Genomic DNA, 21,689 nt, shown 5'->3' with positions numbered 1-21,689 from the left:
AAAACTTTTTGAAAAATGAGTTTCCTCCTTCAAGCAACGAACTATAACATAACAAGGAGAAGAGATATTCAAAGTATTATATGTGTCATGCCTTCCTTTATGTGCTTTATTGTTGAATCTCGTATTTTGATGATGAAACTACTTGATATATGTTTATGATTTAATCTGCGTTTTGAGTGACGCAGGATGCTTCGATCAGGATGAGACAATTAAAGCAGGAAAATCATGTTGTGCCGAAGGAACATGTCAAAAGATTGGACGTCGGGCCAGTGGATCGGTCGACGTATCGACAGAAGGCTTCGGGCCGTGGACTCGGGCATCGGGCCAAGAAGAGCGGGTATTGTGCCAAGGATATCGGAGTTGCGGAGTCAACTGGCCGATTGGGCAATAGGCTGCAGGAGAGGACGATGCGCCGAAGAATCGGACGAAGCGTCAAGGGACCAATGACATGTCGGACAACTTGGTTAATTGCTAAGGATTAATTGTCTCAATCGAAGTTTTGTTTTCTTGTGCAGGATTAACTATAATAACGATGAAGACATAAAGCGAAACAAAGTGTCGGAGTCAAGCGCGAAGGATTTGTTGCGAGTTTGAGAGTTCGACGGAAGTCCGAAGGTTCGTCGGGAATGCTACCGGAACTAGCCGAGAATGAGTTGGGAGCTTGCCGAAGGGTTTTTCGGAAGCTCACTGGAAGGTTCGTTGGAAGTTCGCTGAGCTCGCCGAGAAAGATCGGAGCTTGCCGAAGAAGCTCGTTGGAACTCGTTAAGATCAAATCGTGAAGTCTAGAGGCTTGCCGGGAGTCCGCATAATGGTTTCCGAGAGTTCATCGGAAGACCGTCGGAAGTTTGCCGGAAGCTCGCCAGAAGGAGTCTTGACTTGCGGACTTTGTAATAGCTTAGAAAATGTCTTTAAATTCATAGTTAGCACGTTAATTAGGGTTAGGATTAGGTGTTAATCCTATAACCCAAGTAGGGGCCAATTAGGCCCAAGTTCGGACTGGTTTGGACCAAGTTTGGAGCCAAACCAAGTGAGCTGAAATAGTGAAAGAGGTGCAACCGCCCAGGTAGGGAGGTAGCACCGCTCAGGCTAAGTCTCCCAGCGAGACTGGGCGGTGCAACCGCCCCAGCCAAGAGGTGCAACCGCCCAGAGCTCAGTCTTCGAGCTAGACTGGGCGGTGCAACCTCCCTGATAGAGAGGTGCAACCGCCTGGGCTCAGTCTCCAAGCTCTGCCAGGCGGTGCAACCTCTCCAATCAAGAGGTGCAACCGCCTGATCCCGAAATTCCGGGATTTGATCGTTTTGAGCTCCAAATTTGAATTGGGTTTGGGCCTATAAATACCCCACCCATTCAGCACTAAAGGGATACAAATTCACACCGAATTCTTGATCTTTTCAATGATTCTAAGAGCTCAAATTTGTGTAAAGTCCAAAAGTTCTCCTCTTTTCTGTTTTTCAAGTCTTGAGTTGTAAAGAGAGGAGAGAAAGGATCTGTAAGGGTTGTCTCCTGAGCCCGTCAAAAGGAGAGAAACTGTAAAAGGGCAGGTGGCCTTCGCCCATTGAAGGCACCTAGTTGACGTCGGTGACCTCGTCGGTGGAGGAAGCCAAAAGTGGAGTAGGTCAAGACTGACCGAACCACTCTAAATCTCCGGTTTGCATTTATTTTGAGCACTTTATCATTACTGCAAACCTCCTACATAGCTACTGCTTTCTGCGCTTTTACGAACAATTTTCTAAGTTCTAATCTTTCCGAATCTGCATTCAGACGTCAAAAGGTGTTTTCCTACGATCTTTACATTGCAGCTTACATTTACGTCTTGAATCTGTTTATAACTGCGAACTGTCTTCTGCGCTTTTACGAACGAGTTTCTTTGCAGTTTACATTTACATTTTGATTCTATTTATAACTGCAAACTGTCTTCTGCAATTTTATGAACGAGTTTCAACATTTAGATGTAAAACTGCATTTAGACGTAAATCGGCTTTCCTCGCACAATCATCAGATTTCAGTTTACGTTTACGTCTTGATTTCAACTGCATACTGCCTTCTGCGAGTATACAAACGAGTTTCAAAGTTCAGACGTAAATCTGGGTTTAAGACGTAAATCTACGTTTAGACGTAAATCTGCGTTTAGACGTAAATCTGCTTTTTGCATATTACTTTTTGAGCTGTACAATAGCAGCACATTGTCTTTATACTTCTGCTCAAACTGCGCTTAGACGCAATCTGAGTTTAGACGCAATCTGCATTTAGACGCAAACTGCGTTTAGACGCTAACTGTGTTTAAACGTAAACTGCACTTAATCATAAGTAATCTGAGAATCGGCTTTTGCATCAAAATAGTTTTTATCGAACGAACGCAGCTTTCGTTTTTAATCGCTGAAAGATTTCCGCTGCACTAATTCACCCCCCCCCCCTCTTAGTGCTCTCGATCCTAACAATTGGTATCAGAGCGGGGTATTTCTCATTTCGGATTTACACCCGAGAGAAATGGCTTTTCAAGAGGGTTTTTCGGTCTTTCGACCACCGTTCTTTAACGGATTGGACTACACTTATTGGAAAACTCGAATGAGAGTTTTCTTGATTTCTCTAAATCTGGATTTATGGAATATCGTTGAAAACGGTTTTCAACTTCCCTCTAAACCGATGAACGAATGGTCGGACTTGGAGAAGAAGTATTTTTCTTTAAACGCAAAGGCTATGAATGCCTTATTTTGCGCTTTGGACAAAAATGAGTTCAAACGGGTTTCTTTATGCGAAACGGCTTTCGATATTTGGCGCACTCTTGAAATCACGCACGAGGGAACTAGTCGAGTCAAAGACTCGAAAGTTAATATTTTACTGCATGATTTCGAGCTTTTTCATATGAAACCAAGCGAAACCGTTGTTGACATGTACACCCGTTTTACGGATGTCGTCAATGGTTTAAAATCACTTGGTAAAAGCTTTTCGGATTTTGAACTCGTTAACAAAGTTTTGCGCTCACTTTCTAAAACTTGGGATTCAAAAGTAACTGCTATTCAAGAATCGAAAAACCTAAACAACTTACCACTTGAAGAACTAATTGGTTCATTGATGACATATGAAATGGTGCACAATGCACATGATGAACATGTTGAACACAATCACCTTCCAAAGAACAGGAAGGACTTGGAACTCTGGACAAATGAATGCCACTTGAGCGATGACTCAAGTGATGAGGACAATGATGAACAAACCAACCTTCCAAAGAACAGGAAGGATTTGGGACATAGAACATTTGAAGACCACTCGAGCATAAGCTCAAGTGATGGTGAACTTAAACTACAAATGAAACGAAAATTAAAAAGCAAAAAGAATGGAACTACTTGCTTTAAACGCAAGAAGAAGAGCAAAAATTGGGATGAATCGAGCTCCTCTGAAGACGAGAAAGTCAACAAAAGCGAGGCGGCAAACTACGCCTTACCAGCCTACGACATTGAGGTAATTAAAATGCCTTTGGTTTATTTTAAAATTACTTGATGCTTTCATGATATATTTTCTTTTTTAGTTTAGAATTAATTTTCTTGAAAATTACATGTTTAAAAATAAAAATACAAAAATTATGATCATGCTGATAATTTCAAAAATGATAATATTGCATGATAAACAAATAAAATGATTTTGATCATGGTTAAGAAGTAATAATGTGTAACATTGTTGAATGAAATCACGTTTGATTTAAAGTAATGCATAAAGATGTAATATTAAATGGTTATTAACAATTTTATGCATGAGATTTTAAGTTATCCATGATCATGAGCTTGTTTGATCTTCTTGATTTAATTTCAAGATCTATAGCAAAAATCATGTCTGAATATATGAAAGTGTTAATTTCATTTTCGGATTCACTTAACAATTGATATCCTAACAATCAGATTTTCTCATACACTTATGAAAAATATTTTTCTAAAATGGATTTGATGAAATTATTCCTGCTTATAAATTCCATCTTGAAATATAAATGATAGGGTTTTTGCTTGCAAAGATTTGTTTCACATTCATATCTCCTATGATTCATGTGCAGAAAAAGAATTTATAAATCATAATACAATGAGATTTCTTATGCAAAAATAAAGTGCTTTTGTGATTCTTTGCTAAAGACAATAATCATAATCATGATCTTGATAATTATAACATGAAGCTCTTTATAAATCAAGATCGTTCATTATGCTCCCTACATTTATCAAAAAGGAGTTCTTCAAATGAAATGCAATTCAATGAAGTGTCATATTGATATCTTGAAACTTGGAATATTTTAAAATGTGATCTTGATAAGAATGTTTCAAGTTGCTCTTTGTACTATATCTTTTCGAATGAATCATGAGCCTTGATATCATATATTTCATAATACAAGATTTCTTTGCCTTATGTCTTGAACTTTCATGCTTATCTTAATTTGGCATATAAAGACTAAGGCATGCTTAGATAAAAAAGAATCTCTTAAAAAAAATGCTTTTCCCATCTGATCGAGATTAATGATTTCATGATATTTTGTGAATCTCGAAATTAATTTTAATGACTTGATTATGAATTTCAAGTTAATGATTTGATTTGAATAAGTTTTATCTAAATCATAATCTTGATCTTGCAAAATTGAAGTCACAAATAATATCTTGTGGTATTCATGAATTGATACTCACAATATGAAAGCATTGATATTCATGACTTGAATTGAATTGGAACATTGTATGCTTAAATTAATCATTCTCCTATGTTTCAAAAATTCCTTAAATGCCTTATGTGATGATTGAAAACTAACTTGCTTTATGATGAATCACAAATCATGACTTGATCTATGATGTAAATACCTTGAAATGATTGATATATTTAACACTTTTATGCTCTTCCCCCTACTTTCTTCTTGTTTTCAATGATAAAATAGGGAGAAGTTTTGATCATGCATCGTAGGATATAATTTGACAAAATTGATACCATCATGATATGAAACATTTATGATGTGCAATTATGCATGCAATACTTGTGCTTTCTAATTATGATGTGATGTATTGCATATGATGTAAATCATGATTTAAAATGCTATGAGTGCCAAGTAACACATTTTGAGAAGAAATTGTTATATTAAAACATTAATGTAATTATGAATGGTGATATGATATCATGCATGTAATACTTCAACTTATGATAATGATGCATGCAATGATAAAATATTCATGATGAAAAATTGTCTTGACATTCATAACTTGATTATTCATCTTTTGTCATGATTTTGAAATCGTGTAAAAGGAAAAAAGAACTACAAAACTGTATTCTCTCTTTCTTTTTTACAATAACAAAGGGGGAGATAGCTAGCTTGTACAAGTCAAGAAGATGCAAAAACTTGATTGCTAGCTTGCCTATCTTAAGTAGCAAAGATTGCTAACTTGCTTATTTCAAGAAGAAAAATTGTCTTCTTGAACATCACTATCTTGAATATCTCAAGAAGCAAAACTTGCAATTTGCACATTGCAATAGGAAGCAAGAATCATGAGCTTACACAAGAAAACTATCTTGCATTTGCTTTCGAAATTTTTGCTAGCTTATATATTGTGAAACTTGTATATCGTAAAAATTGCTAGCTTGTTGGTCTAAAGAGAAGCAAAAAGTTGCTATCTCAAAAGAAGCAAATGTGCTATCTTGAACATTACCAAAAGTGCTATCTTATATGCTATAAAACTTGCATATCTAAAACTTGATAGCATGAATGTTCTAAGCAGGATGTAACACTCGCTAAATCTTCTAGCTCTAAGATTGCATGATGATAAAACTTGATACTATGTTTTTTATGCAATGAGTTGAATCAATATCACAAACGATTGATTGTGATACTTCTCCTTTTTGTTGATGACAAAGGGGGAGAAGTATGTTGATGAAAGTACGTTGATGACATGACATGTGATGTATAAGTTTATGCATATGTTCATGTTGACGTGTTGCCAATATTCATGATGAATATTGCAATGACTTGAATTCAGTTTGAATTCAAGGTTCTATCAATATGGCATATTGATAGGGGAGTTTGTTTAAACTCCGGGAGTTAAGTTTAACTCTGTCATCAAGTGGTTGTCATCATCAAAAAGGGGGAGATTGTTGAATCTCGTATTTTGATGATGAAACTACTTGATATATGTTTATGATTTAATCTGCGTTTTGAGTGACGCAGGATGCTTCGATCAGGATGAGACAATTAAAGCAGGAAAATCATGTTGTGCCGAAGGAACATGTCAGAAGATTGGACGTCGGGCCAGTGGATCGGTCGACGTATCGACAGAAGGCTTCGGGCCGTGGACTCGGGCATCGGGCCAAGAAGAGCGGGTATTGTGCCAAGGATATCGGAGTTACGGAGTCAACTGGCCGATTGGGCAATAGGCTGCAGGAGAGGACGATGCGTCGAAGAATCGGACGAAGCGTCGAGGGACCAATGACATGTCGGACAACTTGGTTAATTGCTAAGGATTAATTGTCTCAATCGAAGTTTTGTTTTGTTGTGTAGGATTAACTATAATAACGATGAAGACATAAAGCGAAACAAAGTGTCGGAGTCAAGCGCGAAGGATTTGTTGCGAGTTCGAGAGTTCGACGGAAGTCCGAAGGTTCGTCGAGAATGCTACCGGAACTAGCCGAGAATGAGTTGGGAGCTTGCCGAAGGGTTTTTCGGAAGCTCACTCGAAGGTTCGTTGGAAGTTCGCGGAGCTCGCCGAGAAAGATCGGAGCTTGCCAAAGAAGCTCGTTAGAACTCGTTAAGATTAAATCCTGAAGTCTAGAGGCTTGCAGGGAGTCCGCAGAATGGTTTCCGAGAGTTCATCGGAAGACTGTCGGAAGTTTGCCGAAAGCTCGCCAGAAGGAGTCTTGACTTGCGGACTTTGTAATAGCTTAGGGTTAGCACGTTAATTAGGGTTAGGATTAGGTGTTAATCCTATAACCCAAGTAGGGGCCAATTAGGCCCAAGTTCGGACTGATTTGGACCAAGTTTGGAGCCAAACCAAGTGAGCTGAAATAGTGAAAGAGGTGCAACCGCCCAGGCAGGGAGGTAGCACCGCCCAGGCTAAGTCTCCCAGCGAGACTGGGCGGTGCAACCGCCCCAGCCAAGAGGTGCAACCGCCCAGAGCTCAGTCTTCGAGCTAGACTGGGCGGTGCAACCTCCCTGATAGAGAGGTGCAACCGCCTGGGCTCAGTCTCCGAGCTCTGCCAGGCGGTGCAACCTCTCCAGTCAAGAGGTGCAACTGCCTGATCCCGAAATTCCGAGATTTGATCGTTTTGAGCTCCAAATTTGAATTGGGTTGGGGCCTATAAATACCCCACCCATTCAGCACTGAAGGGATACAGATCCACACAGAATTCTTGATCTTTTCAATGATTCTAAGAGCTCAAATTTGTGTAAAGTCCAAAAGTTCTCCTCTTTTCTGTTCTTCAAGTCTTGAGTTGTAAAGAGATGAGAGAAAGGATCTGTAAGGGTTGTCTCCTGAGCCCGTCAAAAGGAGAGAAACTGTAAAAGGGCAGTTGGCCTTCGCCCATTGAAGGAAGGCACCTAATTGACATCGGTGACCTCGCCGGTGGAGGAAGCCAAAAGTTGAGTAGGTCAAGACTGACCGAACCACTCTAAATCTCTGGTTTGCGTTTATTTTGAGCACTTTATCATTACTGCAAACCTCCTACATAGCTACTGCTCTCTGCGCTTTTACGAACAAGGTTCTAAGTTCTAATCTTTCCGAATCTGCATTCAGACGTCAAAAGGTGTTTTCGTACGATCTTTACATTGCAGCTTACATTTACGTCTTGAATCTGTTTATAACTGCGAACTGTCTTCTGCGCTTTTACGAACGAGTTTCTTTGCAGTTTACATTAAATTTTGATTCTATTTATAACTGCAAACTGTCTTCTGCAATTTTACGAACGAGTTTCAACATTTAGACGTAAAACTGCATTTAGACGTAAATCGGCTTTCTTCGCACAATCATCAGATTTCAGTTTACGTTTACGTCTTGATTTCAACTGCATACTGCCTTCTGCGAGTATACAAACGAGTTTCAAAGTTCAGACGTAAATCTGCGTTTAAGACGTAAATCTGCGTTTAGACGTAAATCTGCGTTTAGACGTAAATCTGCTTTTTGCATATTACTTTTTGAGTTGTACAATAGCAGCACATTGTCTTTATACTTCTGCTCAAACTGCGCTTAGACGCAATCTGAGTTTAGACGCAATCTGCATTTAGACGCAAACTGCGTTTAGACGCTAACTGTGTTTAAACGTAAACTGCACTTAATCATAAGTAATCTTAGAATCGGCTTTTGCATCAAAATAGTTTTTATCGAACGAACGTAGCTTTCGTTTTTAATCGCTGAAAGATTTCCGCTGCACTAATTCACCCCCCCCCCCCCCTCTTAGTGCTCTCGATCCTAACATTTATAACCTGCTGGAATCACATCTACCATGCTTTTTGATAATGCTACCATGCTTTTTGTTGATGACAAAGGGGGAGAAAAATATGAATTGATATGGTTGCTATTACTAATGTTATGATTAGGCCATACTTGCTATCACTGATAATGATATGGTTGCTATTACTCATGTTGATATGGTTGCTATCACTGATGCTATGATTAGGCCATACTTGCATCACCAAGAAATATATGATTGCCATATGCCCTGTATCAAGATATCAAACAAAAATTTGCATCGTACGAACTGATATCTTACCATGTGATGCAATGCTACACTTGCTAAAATATTCGAAATGTGTACATCATGTAATGATATCAAAATCTTGCTTCACAGCTTTACATGTCGATATCTTACAATATGATGTATTGCTACAATAACCATCATTCAAATTTGAAAATGTATGTCAAGCCTTGACATCATCTTCAAAGAGATACATTATGATAGGAATCATGATGGGAATATGTCTCTTGAATTTATAAAGTTTTAAATTCAAGAAGTATGACATATAGACAGGGGGAGTTAAGGTTAACTCCATTATCAATTGATTGTCATCATCAAAAAGGGGGAGATTGTTGAATCTCGGATTTTGATGATGAAGTCAATTGTCATTTGTTGTCTAATGTATGTGTTGAGATAAGTGTGCACGATTAACTATGATGAAAGTAAGACATGCAGCAGGAGTTGCGCCGGAGTCATGACAATGATCACGTTGGGAGTTCGAGAGCTCGACGGAAGTTTGGACAGTTGTCGGAGGTTCTGCGGGAACAAATCCGAGAAGTCCATAAGCTTGCCAAAGGAGCTCATTGGAACTTGCCAAGTCGATCGTCGCAGTCCAGGAGTTTGCCGGAAGTCCGCAGGAGTATCACCGAGGGTTCATCGGATGATCGACGGAAGTTCGCCGAAAACTCGCCGGAAGAAGCGAGTGACGCACCAAAGCAAGCTGCAAAATATGTCTTAGGAAATAATCGTAGTTAGCACTTTGATTAAGTTATAAATGGGAGGTGATCACATTAGCTTAATCCTGGGGCAATTGGGCCCCTGAAGAACTCAAATTGGGTCGAATGGTTCAACCCATTCGGACCCAGGTTGCTGTGGGAGGTGCAACCGCCCAGGCAGGGAGGTAGCACCGCCCAGGCTATGTCTCCCAGCGAGACTGGGCGGTGCAACCGCCCCAGCCAAGAGGTGCAATCGCCCAGGGCTCAGTCTCCGAGCGAGACTGGGCGGTGCAACCTCCTCTGTCAGGTGGTAGCACCGCCAGAGCTCAAGTTTCGAGCTCTGCCATGCGGTTCAACCTCTCCAGTCATGCGGTGCAACCGCTTGAGCTCGGTCTTCGAGCTCTGGCAGAGAGGTGCAACCGCCCCTAACAGAGGTGGCACCGCCCAGAGGCTCAGTCTTCGAGCTCTGCCAGGCGGTGCAACCTCTCCAGTCAGGAGGTGCAACCGCCTGATCCCGGAATTCCGGGATTTAATCGTTTTGAGCTCCAAATTTGAACTGTGTTGGGGCCTATAAATACCCCACCCATTCAGCACTGAAAAGATACAGACCTACACCGAATTCTTGATCTTTTCTGTGATTCTAAGAGCTCAAATTTGTGTAAAGTCCAAAAGTTCTCCTCTTTCTGTTCTTCAAGTCTTGAGTTGTAAAGAGAGGAGAGAAAGGTTCTGTAAGGGTTGTCTCCTGAGCCCGTCAAAAGGAGTGAAACTGTAAAAGGGCAGTTGGCCTTCGCCTATTGAAGGAAGGCCTCTAGTTGACGCCGGTGACCTCGTCGGTGGAGGAAGCCAAAAGTGGAGTAGGTCAAGACTGACCGAACCACTCTAAATCTCTGGTTTGCTTTTATTTTGAGCACTTTATCATTACTGCAAACCTCCTACATAGCTACTGCTCTCTGCGCTTTTACGAACAAGTTTCTAAGTTCTGATCCTTCCGAATCTGCATTCAGACGTAAATCGGTGTTTTCGTACGATCTTTACATTGCAATTTACATTTACGTTTTGATTCTATTTATAACTGCAAACTATCTTCTGCGCTTTTACGAATGAGTTTCTTTGCAGTTTATGTTTACGTTTTGATTCCATTTATAACTGCAAACTGCCTTCTGTGCTTTTACGAACGAGTGTCTAAGTTCAGATCTTTCCGAATCTGAGCTTAGACGTAAACTGCGCTTAGACGCAATTTGCGCTTAGACGCAAACTGTGTTTAGATGCAAACTGCGCTTAGATGCAATCTGCGCTTAGACGCAAACTGCGCTTAGATGCAAACTGCGCTTAGACGCAATCTGCATTTAGACGCAAACTGCATTTAGACGCAAACTGCGTAAACTGCGCTTAGACGCAAACTGTGTTTGGACGTAAACTGCACTTAATCATAAGTAATCTTAGAATCGGCTTTTGCATCAAAATAGTTTTTATCGAACAAACGCAGCTTTCGTTTTTAGTTGCTGTAAGATTTCCGCTGCACTAATTCACCCCCCCCCCCCCCCCCCCCTCTTAGTGCTCTCGATCCTAACAGCCTCTTCCGACTATCTGAATGCATCTTTCTTCAGAAGCGACATCAAGGGGGCACTGATTTTGTCATAATTCTTCACAAACTTTTGATAATAGCCTGTTACTCTCAAGAACCTCCTTAAAGCTTTGATTGACTTTGGAATTGACCATTCTATCATCACTTGGATTTTTAAAGGATCAATTATAACACCCTTTTGAGATATGATATGGCCGAGGTACTCAACCTCAGGTTGTCCAAAACGGCACTTGGATTTCTTGACAAAAAGACCTTGCTCACAAATAATATTAAAGACAATTCATAAATATAATAAATGGCTTTCTAGGGAAGGATTGTATATTAAAATATCATCAAAGAAAACCAGAATAAACTTACGGAGATGAGCCTGAAATATATCATTCATTAAACTCTCGAAGGTAGAGGGTGCATTGGTTAACCCAAAAGGCATTACTAGAAACTCATAATGGTCGTTATGTGTCCTAAAGGTAGTTTTCTAAACATCACTTTCATATACTCTGATTTGATGATAGCCCGATCGTAAGTACAATTTAGTAAAGACCTGAGCTCCTCCCAATTCGTCCAACAGTTCATCCACTACTAGAATAGAATATTTATCTTTCATTGTAATGTTGTTGAGTGCTCGATAGTCGACACACATCTACCATGAGCCATCCTTCTTTCTGACCAGTAAGACTTGGGAGGAATATGGGCTAACACTAGCTCGTATAACTCCTGTTTTGAATATCTTTATAATAATCCTCTATATCTCTGCCTTTTAGAAATGTGGATATCTATAAGGCCGGACGTTAGTTGGTGCCTTCCTAGGTAATAGTGGGATCCGATAATCATGACATCTGAGAGGTGGAAGTCTGTGTGGCTCTACAAATATATATGCAAACTTTGTTAGCAATGATTTAATATTTCCAGTTATGATGTTCACTATCGTTTCCTTTTCAATGTTCTATAATTGCACCAAGAATCCAGTGTGTGTCTTCCAGAGGACCCGCTCCATCCGATGGCTAGAGATAGTTGTAACCTTACCTCCGCGTCTTCCTTTGAGAGTCACCTATTTTTCATTAATAAAGAACTTCATAATTAGTTTAGAAAAATTTCAAGAGACATCATCTAGGTTTGATAGTCATTCGATTCCGAGCACCACTTCATAGTCTTCCAAAGGTAATAAAAAGAAATCCATAAGTAATTCTTGGCCTTGCAAAGTCGGTTTTATCTTTGAGTACTTGTTGTCACAGGTTAAAATCCGTCGATCAACGGCTTTGACTGTCACAACACGATGTGGTAAGCTAATCGGGCTGCAACTTTCCTATCCATAAAATTATTAGTGCTACCCGTATCAATCAAAATAGTGACAGGCTGGTGTTTCAGAGTTCCCCCAATTTTTATAGTTTATGGATTAGAGTAGCTAGCCAATGCATGCACTGTATGTGTGATGGCTTCAACATCTTCATCAGTTTCCATATCTTCATGATCGGAATCTGACACTTCTGCTTTTGATTCCTCCTCGATCGGTTCAATCATCAAAAGTCTTTCTTGTTTGCATCGGTGCTCCTTATTCCACTTTTCATCACAATGCCGGCACAAACTCTTCATTGACCTTTCTTTGAGTTCGTCTCGGGTTAGTCTGCGAGTGTTATGATTTCGACTAGAAGTAGATGAGGTGGGTTGCCTGCTAATCACCTATTTGTTGGCACTTCTGTTTCGACGAAATTCCACATTGATTTTTTCCTCATGCAGGCATGCAAATGAAATCGCAGCCATTATAGTGCGGGATTGACGAGCCTTAACCTCACACTGGATCTCTAGAATAAGTCCTTCAATAAATGTACCCAAAAGTTATCGTTTTGACCAATTTCTGATCGTAAATATCCTAAAGTCTTATCGTAAAAGAATGAAGAGAAAGAGATGATCGCTTCGAGGGGATCGGCCTCCTTGATCACTTTGAGGGGATCGACCTCCTTGATCACTTTGAGGGGATTGGCTTCCTAGGGTTTATCAAAAGACTGAATAGTATTTTTCATAGATAACCGAAAAGAAGCAATTACATCCCTATTTATAGAGTTTTGATTTTAACTGAACTAAACAGACTTAATAAATATGCAGAAAATAAAGAAAAGCATAGAAAATAAAAGAAAATTAAAAGGATCCTAACACATCGGTTCCATCGCGTTCCCAAGAGCCAACCCTAGCCCTCGATTTAGAGAGGCTAGCAAGACCATTTCCATGAATGACCAAAGAGATGGTTGATTTCAGAACAACTCACTTGAAGCGATTTGAGTTGCCCTTGAAAACTTTATGGACGACATTATATAAGTAAATCCAAACGAATTCACAGTTCGTTGTCGAAATCGGAATTGAAGGGGAAGGGAAAAGATTGGAAGAAATAGAGGAGAATTCATGAAGAAACCTTGAGTCTCGCAGGTGGTGATCTCCCGAGCTTGGTGATTCTTCCGCTTCGAGTATGTGTGCAACAAACCTTCCATGGGTTTCAAGCATCGAAAGCTTGTTATTTAGCGGCGAGCCCGCCAACGAAGGCGATGTTTATGGTTGTGTTGGGCCTCTTTTTAGGATTTCCTATTTCTATTGGGCCGGATCATTAAATATCCAAGATGGAACGGATGAGATTCTGGTCCAAGATGGTGCTTGTAAAAGCTATCTTACAAAGAAGATGACCACACCAACAACGACTGATATCCTCCCGTTAGTATTAATAGTCATTATCATGATATTTTGGGAGTGAAAAGTACTCAATTCTATTTTTACTTTTTACCGTTACCTTATTAATTATTATTTTATGGATACTTTTTTTAAATGCTTCTCATTTTTTTGTGTTTTCTCATAAGGGGCTTATTTTTTATATATTTTTTCAAATAGTATCCCTATTTGTTAAAATTTTATAAATATCTTTTCGTTCCATAAATTTAATTTTTTTCATCGCCTTTGTCCCTTTGATATCCCCCACCTGTCTTTTGTGCCACTCACCTTTCACCCCTACTTCCACTATAAGGCTTCGCACCCTTTGTCCTTATTCCCACTGTGAGGCTTTAGGCCCTTTCTTGCTTGTCATGGGCATTACCTTCGTTCTTTTTCGGCTTGTTGCCTTCACCTCTTCTTTTGCGGGTGAAAGAATATAAAGGTCTTGGGATAAGAGCTGGAGGTGAAGGCAAAGAGTATGACGGGCAACGAAGACATCACACACAGGTGTGAGACCTCTAGTGGAATAGCGAGCAGAGATGACAAGTGCATGAGTAGTGCTGACAGGGTGAAGGTGACAAACGCAATAGGTGGATGATGTTGATAGGCGAAGGTGATGAGCATGGAAGGAAAGGAAAAGACATTTATGAAATTTCAAGAAATAGCATACTATCTGGGAAAAATGAAAACAGGGATCGTCTTCGACCAAAAAAATCGATATAGAGACTTTTTTATTAATATATTGCTCGAATTTTTAAGTATGAAAGGAGAATTTTTTTTATTCCTCTCAACGCAAATCCGAACTCCAAGCTTCAAATCAATTTTTGTTTCCGTAGCTCCAACTCTAATTTTCTCCCTCCGATACAATCATGTCAAAAAAAATATTCCTTGATCCATTGTGAGATTCAACTATGGCGAGTTTTCGTAAGTGTAATCTTATGAAGCACAACGTGGAACAAGAAAAACAAGATGAAGATCACATGACAGAACAAGCATTTGGATTCTCATCACTGAAGATATCTCCAGTCCTGTTCCCAGTCATGGCAGGCTGCTGGTAGTATCCATGTATGCGAGAGTCGTCGTAGCCATGCTTGTAGTAGTTATAGGAAGAAGACGGGCCACTGACGCCGGCCTGAGCCAGTGCCGGGTGGTGCTGGTGGTACTGGTGGTTGAAGGTGTGGTGTTGCTCGGCGCTGTACTGGTAAGGCCACAGCACCGCCCTCCTCCCCGTCCTCCTCACCGCCTTGAGCACCTTCTTCTGGTCAACATATCCCGTCACCGTCACCTTCTGACTTCCCATATCGATCTCCACATTGTCAACTCCTGCTCCATAGCTCAGTTGTCAGTATCTCTTCTGCTCATACCAGAGGAGGAACAAACCATGGATGGGTTCATGGAAAGAAGACTGTTCCAAATGTGTTCTCACCTTCTAACTTCTGCAGGGCTTTCCTTATCTTGCTTTCACAACCTGCGCAATCCATATGCACGCACATCTCCACAATCTGAGAAGAAAACACCTTGCGACGGTTAGCGTTATGCAACCAAAAGTAAAGTAGAGAGAGAGAGAGAGAGAGAGAGAGAGAGTTAAGAGAAGACTCACCGTCATGGTGAATGTTGCAGTGATTACCGAAAGCTGTCTTCTTGCTTGGTCTTCGGTCTTGGTGTTCTGCGGATGAGTACCGATGAGACGAATACTGGAAGCTGCCTTGGCTTCCTCTATTTATAGAGGCGATGAATGGGTAGCGTCCATGATGCTGTTGTGGTGTCAAAAGCTAAACAAAGCCATCCTGTGTTTTAAAGTACGTACAAGTAATAATTTCGCACCGACTTGTCTTATACAACGAACGATGCTAGCGTCTTCCTCCCGTTCGAAGCATCAGCTATTTTATATGGCGCAGCGCACACTCTTAATTTTCCTAATATTGGCCATGATTTTGGGTCCCACTCTATCTTCCCATAACATACCGACACGGCGATTCAGAAGGATGTTCGGAATACGAGATGGAACGGCATTGAACACGACGGGAAAGATTTCTTTTTCCCTCCGACGACTTTCGAGGCGTCGCTAACGGATCCTGTCGCAGACGCGCTCGATGGAGAGCTACGTTTACACGTGTCGCGAAGCTACGTGCTTCGGTGAGGTCGGCAGAGGTTCGAAGCTTCGTACGTCTGTCACCACACGTGTCACGGAACTATTTGCCGTAGAAGTCGGCAAGCGGAAGTGAAGCTCGTTTGGGGTTGATACAACGGGATCATGAGAAGGTCACTATCTCATTGGTGAGTCTCTCGGGGGCCGCAAACAAGGAAGCTGAAAAGATGCCACGTCGTAGAATAGTCGTGATCCCGCCGATGTACGGTGTGGGCGAAGCGTGGGAATACGATAATTGAATGCAATCAATTACTGCTTGCCACGTGGAATGGTCGGTGAGGCAGCAAGGGATGGGTGGGGCGTACGAATCACATGCGAGCATGGGCGAGGATGGAGGGAGGGGTGGGGGCGGTGAGGTGACGTGGGAGTCTAAATACGGAGCTCCAGTAAAAGGTTGTTCAGTTCATGACGTATGGTTTCCCAATCTTTCCAGTCAATTCCCACCTCTTTCGACACGTACGCCATTCACCATCGAGTGTGTTGATGGAGTATCACATCAAGAATAGGATTACGAAAAACAAAAAATAAAAAAACCTTTTTGCACCACAATAATGACTCTGGGTCCCATATATTCGCGTTTGTGCTTTGATTTTGTTCATATTAACATATTCGAATATTTATAAACATATTTATTACTTAATTTTTGCTTGTTATAATGATACTAATAATATTTTTTGCATTTGAATTCAAGTTTTTCATACGCATCTGTTTTCGCGCCCAACCAATCACCGCCCGTTAGTTTCGATCCCGTCTTGGGGGAGCGGCACAGCAGTGGGAGGAAGCAGAAGGGCCGCGGGGGCGCAGTCCTCCTCCGTCGACGATGATCGTCTTCGACTCCTCCGCCTTCATGGTCTGCCGTGCCGTCATTCTTTCCGCATGGGATCCTCGTTCGCCCTCTATTCCTGTCGGCCTCCCCACGAAGAAGCCGCTCAAGTGTTCGACCGGAGTCCTTCCGACCACCACCGATCCCGGTAAGAACTGAGTCGTCGGTGAGGGGTTTATCTGCAAACAGTTCGCCATTTCCAGGATAGAGATAGAATCGAGGCCGCTACCGAAGCCGGTGTTAGAGCAGAAGTTAGAGGCCGCAGGGAATCTGATGTTAATGTAGGGAATCTGATGGTAGGAACGGCTCCTAGTTGTGTTCCTTTTTCTTCTTTTCCTTCTGATCTAGTTCAAAGAATTGAATGATTGAACCTAACATTCCTCACACTGCATCACAGAGATGGATATTGGTCTCTACGCGAACGGAGCTGCAAAGTGCGAGTGAGACGGTAAGCAAGTGACTGATCTCTGCATACTTTTTCTACCGTCTGGGAATTACAGCTAGCTATGCAATTAACATAAACTACTTTGTTGGTGAGTTTGTCTAGTCTTTTATTTCTAAAGCATTATGGAGAAACACTTGGTTTGCTTTTCACTTTTGCTTATGACGTAATTGCAGGAATTCTGAAGACTTCTCGTGCAATTCCCTTTCTGAAACCTATCAACCATGAGCATTAATACGGAAGGGATTCTACTAGTGTGACAGTAGTCTGCTTATGCGCCTTCTGTATCTCAATCACTAATTTTACCTAGTCTTCTTCCCTTTCCTCTCTTGAACTCTCACTAAGATAACAATTGGAATTAAACTGGAATGCATCAGTAACCCATTTGTCATCCTTTTATGTTTTTAAATACTCATTAATTCACAACTGATCTGATCCTTCCTCTATGAAGCATTTTTATGATTACATTTGGAGTCACAGCAGAATGCATAAAAAATCTTTTCATGCAATCAATCAACCGTTATTCCTCTCTCTCGGACATCATAATAACATTTGGAATTATGTGGTATATTGAACACTCATTTAACTCCCAATTAATGTTTCTTCCTCCTCTCTTGACTCATGGTGGTAACATTTGGAATTACATCGATCACTTCTTTTCTTTAGTTTCATTTTCATAAGAAAATAATTTATGTAGCATACCAGATTGTTCTTTCTTAAAAAAAATCTGATGGTTCTTCCTTTCTTCAGCTTTGGTGCAAGGTTGCTTGGTTCTTTGGTGTCGAGGACACATGCTAGGCAATACCATTAATCCAGTTGCAAATGGTGCATCCATTTAAGTTGATTGGTATCATTTTCATAGTTGTAATTAACTAAACTATGCGTCACAATAAAGGATGATTAAGAAAATCAACCAATTGCATTTGTAAATGATATGGGTCAGGTTAATGGATCCCTGGATTTTTGTAGACTGAGTGGTCTTTTTAAGTTAAATCAAGCTTATCTGAGAACTTGCTATGCTGTTACATTCAAAATTTTAATCTTTGCCAATCTGATGTATCCTTGAAAGTAATTGGTGTTCTTGAAGAAGCCTGTGGTGATGGTACCTTTTCAACAGACTCAGCTTCTAAGTCATGTCCATTGGAGGCTGAAATAAGTCAGAACATAATCTGCATGAGTGGGCACTGAAATGAAATAAAACCAGTGTGATTCTTACAGCTGAGGTCAATCTATAATACCTTGTGGATGAAACATTTCATTATTAGGAGGTGACTGTTTTCTTGACTGACCAGTAGGCAAGTCTTGAGAATGCCTACATGCAAATCTTCTGATTCCAGCTAGCTGCACCTAGTGAATCCTCATATGATGAGACCACTTCTTGATGTGAACCACAAGAAGTTCTATGAACAGATTAGCATCAGCCATTAATGACCTACACCCCTTTCCAGTCAGATGGAAGCCGAAGATTCACCATGTATTCCTGTCAATTTCTTTTAGAATACTGAGGTCAGAATATCTGATGCCAATAGCTCTTCCAGGCGAAGAGGGGAACCAAACACCAGGACAAGGCTCGGTGGTTGATGAAATGTTTCTTATGTATTAAACATTGTAGGTCTGATCTAAATGAATAAATATTAGAGTGTTGGTAGTTTTTATTCCTCCTATCCCTTGACCAAGAGATGTGTGTGCTGGGAAGCTGGTGGACAACCAAGGATGCTGGTTCCGGTTGTTCCAGCAATGATGTATCTAATAGGTGGAGTGAGTAAGTAGGCTGTAAAATTCTTCGTATGCATCTATTAGCCTAATTGCTGAAAGTTTTGCTTTTAGAACTTTTGAATTGTTCCATTCATAAGGAGAAAAGCTATTCTTTTATGGGTTTTCTTATCAGGAAAATTGGAGTACGGGTTCTCTTCAATCGCAAATTGTTCTGATCCTCCTTCCTTCCCATAGCATGATATTCGTATCAAATTATGGCTTCAAACGTCCTGATTCCCGCAGAAATTGAAATAATTGTTTTTCAGTTGATAGACGGTCAAAATTCTGGACTGCTAGATAGTCTCTAGTGTCATAACTGCAGACAATCATTTCACGGACATATGTGTGGATGAAATATCACTTTTGATTCTGACCGTCTTTTTGCAGTGTAAATTTGTACTCCATGCTGTAGACGAGGCTGGAGCATGAACAGTATGGAACCTGTAAAAGCTCTCAGCTTTGATTATCCAGGTTGGTGGATTACTGTTTAGTTTAAATGTTATAAATACATGTTGATATGCTTTTGTAGTTATACTTGGAATTGGTTATTGAAGTACATTGTTTAACATTACTTTTTTGATGCATCAAATCTAGAGTTCTATTGCAGTTCTAATATCAGGCCATGCCACTAATCCACGTAGAAACCATACATCTGACTGAACTTTGCTATTTAGGCCGACTTACTCAACCAGAAACTTCTTTAATGATCTTGCATCTCGCTTTTTTTTTTTTGTTGGTTTGTTTCTGATGCTTTTAATTTTCTACGTGAAAAAGTCCAAAATAGTAGAATTGTTTTGAGATGCATCTTCTTTTCCTCGTCATGATAAATGTTGTCACACCAAAATCAAATGTCATGGCCACTATCACATGCCATTTGCTAGTATATTGCCTTCGTTACTAGAAAACCAAATTAGAATGTGTATCATGCCATGCCATGGACACCAGACCAGCATAAATTAGTTGTTCTAGTCATATAGTCTGGTCTTCCCTTTGACTTTTTACTCCAGATAAGAACTCATCATGTGGTGCATCCCGATGCTTAAGCATCTTCCCCAGCTGGGTAGGAAAGGGAATTCATTAACTAAGATTTTGGACTTTATGACTCAATTGCTAACAGAGCACACAACTCAGAGCATAAAATACAGGATGACGAACAAAATATCTGAGTTAATAGGATGCAAAAGACACCCAAAACTTGAGTTTGAGATGTTATCTCTGAATCAGAATAGAGGCAGATCCAGATACTAGATTTATAGTTGTAGATGGAGATCATGAAAGATTTTTTATAAGCATCTACTGTGATGTAATTTGTCAGGCTATATTCTGAGATAGAATCAAAATTAATAAATCTGAAAATGATCGAGGTTGCGAAAACAAAATCTAAATTAGGCCATTAATGATCTCAGCCTGTACAATGATAACACTAAAAACAAGATATTAAGATCACCAAAGAAAGAAAAGGGGAGAAAGAACAGAGGGAGAAGCAACAGCTTTGCTATGTGGGCTCACACTTCGGAATTATGTTACGTTTAGGCCACGCACATACAGATCCTTTTTTCTTCTACGCGAGACGCACACCGGAACTGGAGCGTTTCACCTCGCCCCAGAGAAGTCAACGAATCCCACCGTCGAGCCTGCGGTCAGCCCCCGCCGGCGCCTCCGGCTTCAGGAGCCACCGCTCCGCCGCCGCCCCGCCCAGGTACCCCGGCGACGGGTAGTCTAGGACGCATGCAGCCGGGACGACGCCGCCTCCGCCGCGGTGGGCGGGGCGGCCCCTGCGGCGACCAGCGCCGACGGGGACGTTGCGGAGGGCGCCGCCGGCGGTCCAGTAGCGGTGGCAGGCCTTGCAGAAGTGCCGCGGCTGGTTGACGTTATAATTGTTGAAGTAGCAGAACTTGGTCTCCCTGCTCTTGCACCTTGGGCACGGCAGCGATGCCGCTCCCCTCGCCACCGCCTCCGCCGCCTCGACCGCCCCACCCGACGCTGGCGCCGTCCGAGCGCCCGTCTCCTCTTCTTCCTTGGTTTGTCTCTCCCCCTTTAGGATCACTGCTCCGAAAAGTTTGAAACTTGCTGCTTCCTCATCCTCTGCCATCACGAGAGAGAGAGAGAGAGAGAGAAGGGTGGAGAGGTACATGACACGGAGGAGGTATATAAGGGGGGAAAGGGAACACAATGGCCAGAGGAGGTAGGAAAAGGGGCTGAATTCTTTAAAGCCTTTTTCTCACCCCACCCAAATGGATGGATAGGACGGCCAAACCAAGCAAAAAGTACAAGAAAAAAAGAGCTCCTTTGACAAACTTTTATTTTGGAGTGTGAGATCGATCTTGTCCATTTCCTGGAAGAAATTCCCGTGGCTGTTATTGTTGTGCACACGCTAGATTTTGCACTCTCAATTTATTCTTATACATGGAAATATTTATGGTGTAATTTGCAGTCAAACATGCATGCAGGGATGAGGTCTTGAGCTCCTGGTGGAGGCAATTCTGGCATCTCTGCTCGTTAACGGGTAAGTTATCACATCTACCATGCTTCTCAGTTGAGCTTTAGATCAGAATCCAGCAGCTGAATGCTTAGTACAGACATGTGGATTTCATTAAATAGGGTATGTATTTGTATCGTTTCAACTTCAGATTTATTGCAGGACCACCTTGCAATGAATCGAGTAGGTGACTGTGCCTGCTGTTTCTTCAAAAACAACCTCATTCACAGTTCATAAAATATTTGCCTAGTCTTTCCTAGTTGGTCTCAGGGTATAGAGATTTTGGGGTTGTGATCCACAAGGGAGTCATCAAGGCATGTGGGAATAAATGGGTGTCGTCAGTACTGAGCAAAAAAAAAAAGAAGCAGAAAAT

General features: G+C 41.1%; 2 protein-coding genes and 1 long non-coding RNA gene across 3 annotated transcripts; 1 reads left to right on the top strand and 2 right to left on the bottom strand.

The window, feature by feature from the left end:
- Window positions 1-14,540: 14,540 nt before the first annotated feature.
- LOC103978376 (heavy metal-associated isoprenylated plant protein 28) lies at window positions 14,541-15,374 on the bottom strand. The gene is made up of 3 exons (XM_009394152.3): window positions 15,269-15,374; window positions 15,095-15,170; window positions 14,541-14,991 (listed from the first exon to the last, which is right to left on the bottom strand). The coding sequence occupies exons 1-3, from the start codon at window positions 15,272-15,274 to the stop codon at window positions 14,645-14,647; spliced, it is 429 nt and encodes a 142-aa protein (XP_009392427.1). The 5' UTR covers window positions 15,275-15,374; the 3' UTR covers window positions 14,541-14,644.
- A 1,177-nt stretch (window positions 15,375-16,551) lies between these two features.
- Window positions 16,552-17,945, top strand: LOC135633200 (uncharacterized). Its single transcript, XR_010494935.1, has 3 exons — window positions 16,552-16,936; window positions 17,038-17,088; window positions 17,259-17,945. It is a non-coding gene; the product is annotated as an uncharacterized LOC135633200 (long non-coding RNA).
- A 2,504-nt stretch (window positions 17,946-20,449) lies between these two features.
- On the bottom strand, window positions 20,450-20,929 carry LOC135632505 (dof zinc finger protein 5-like). The gene has a single exon (XM_065141113.1). The coding sequence runs from the start codon at window positions 20,927-20,929 to the stop codon at window positions 20,450-20,452; it is 480 nt and encodes a 159-aa protein (XP_064997185.1).
- Between the last annotated feature and the right edge of the window lie 760 nt (window positions 20,930-21,689).

Source organism: Musa acuminata, chromosome BXJ3-3 (genome assembly GCF_036884655.1).
Source record: "Musa acuminata AAA Group cultivar baxijiao chromosome BXJ3-3, Cavendish_Baxijiao_AAA, whole genome shotgun sequence".
NCBI classification, from domain to species: Eukaryota; Viridiplantae; Streptophyta; class Magnoliopsida; order Zingiberales; family Musaceae; genus Musa; species Musa acuminata.
This window is presented reverse-complemented; position numbering and strand designations above follow the sequence as displayed.

Bases quoted from the DNA above. Each gene is read 5' to 3' on its own strand.
- LOC103978376 (XM_009394152.3), bottom strand. The intron at 14,992-15,094 runs GTGAGAACACAT...GCTATGGAGCAG, and splicing joins AGCCCTGCAGAAGTTAGAAG to GAGTTGACAATGTGGAGATC.
- LOC135632505 (XM_065141113.1), bottom strand. From the start codon at position 20,929: ATGGCAGAGGATGAGGAAGCAGCAAGTTTCAAACTTTTCGGAGCAGTG.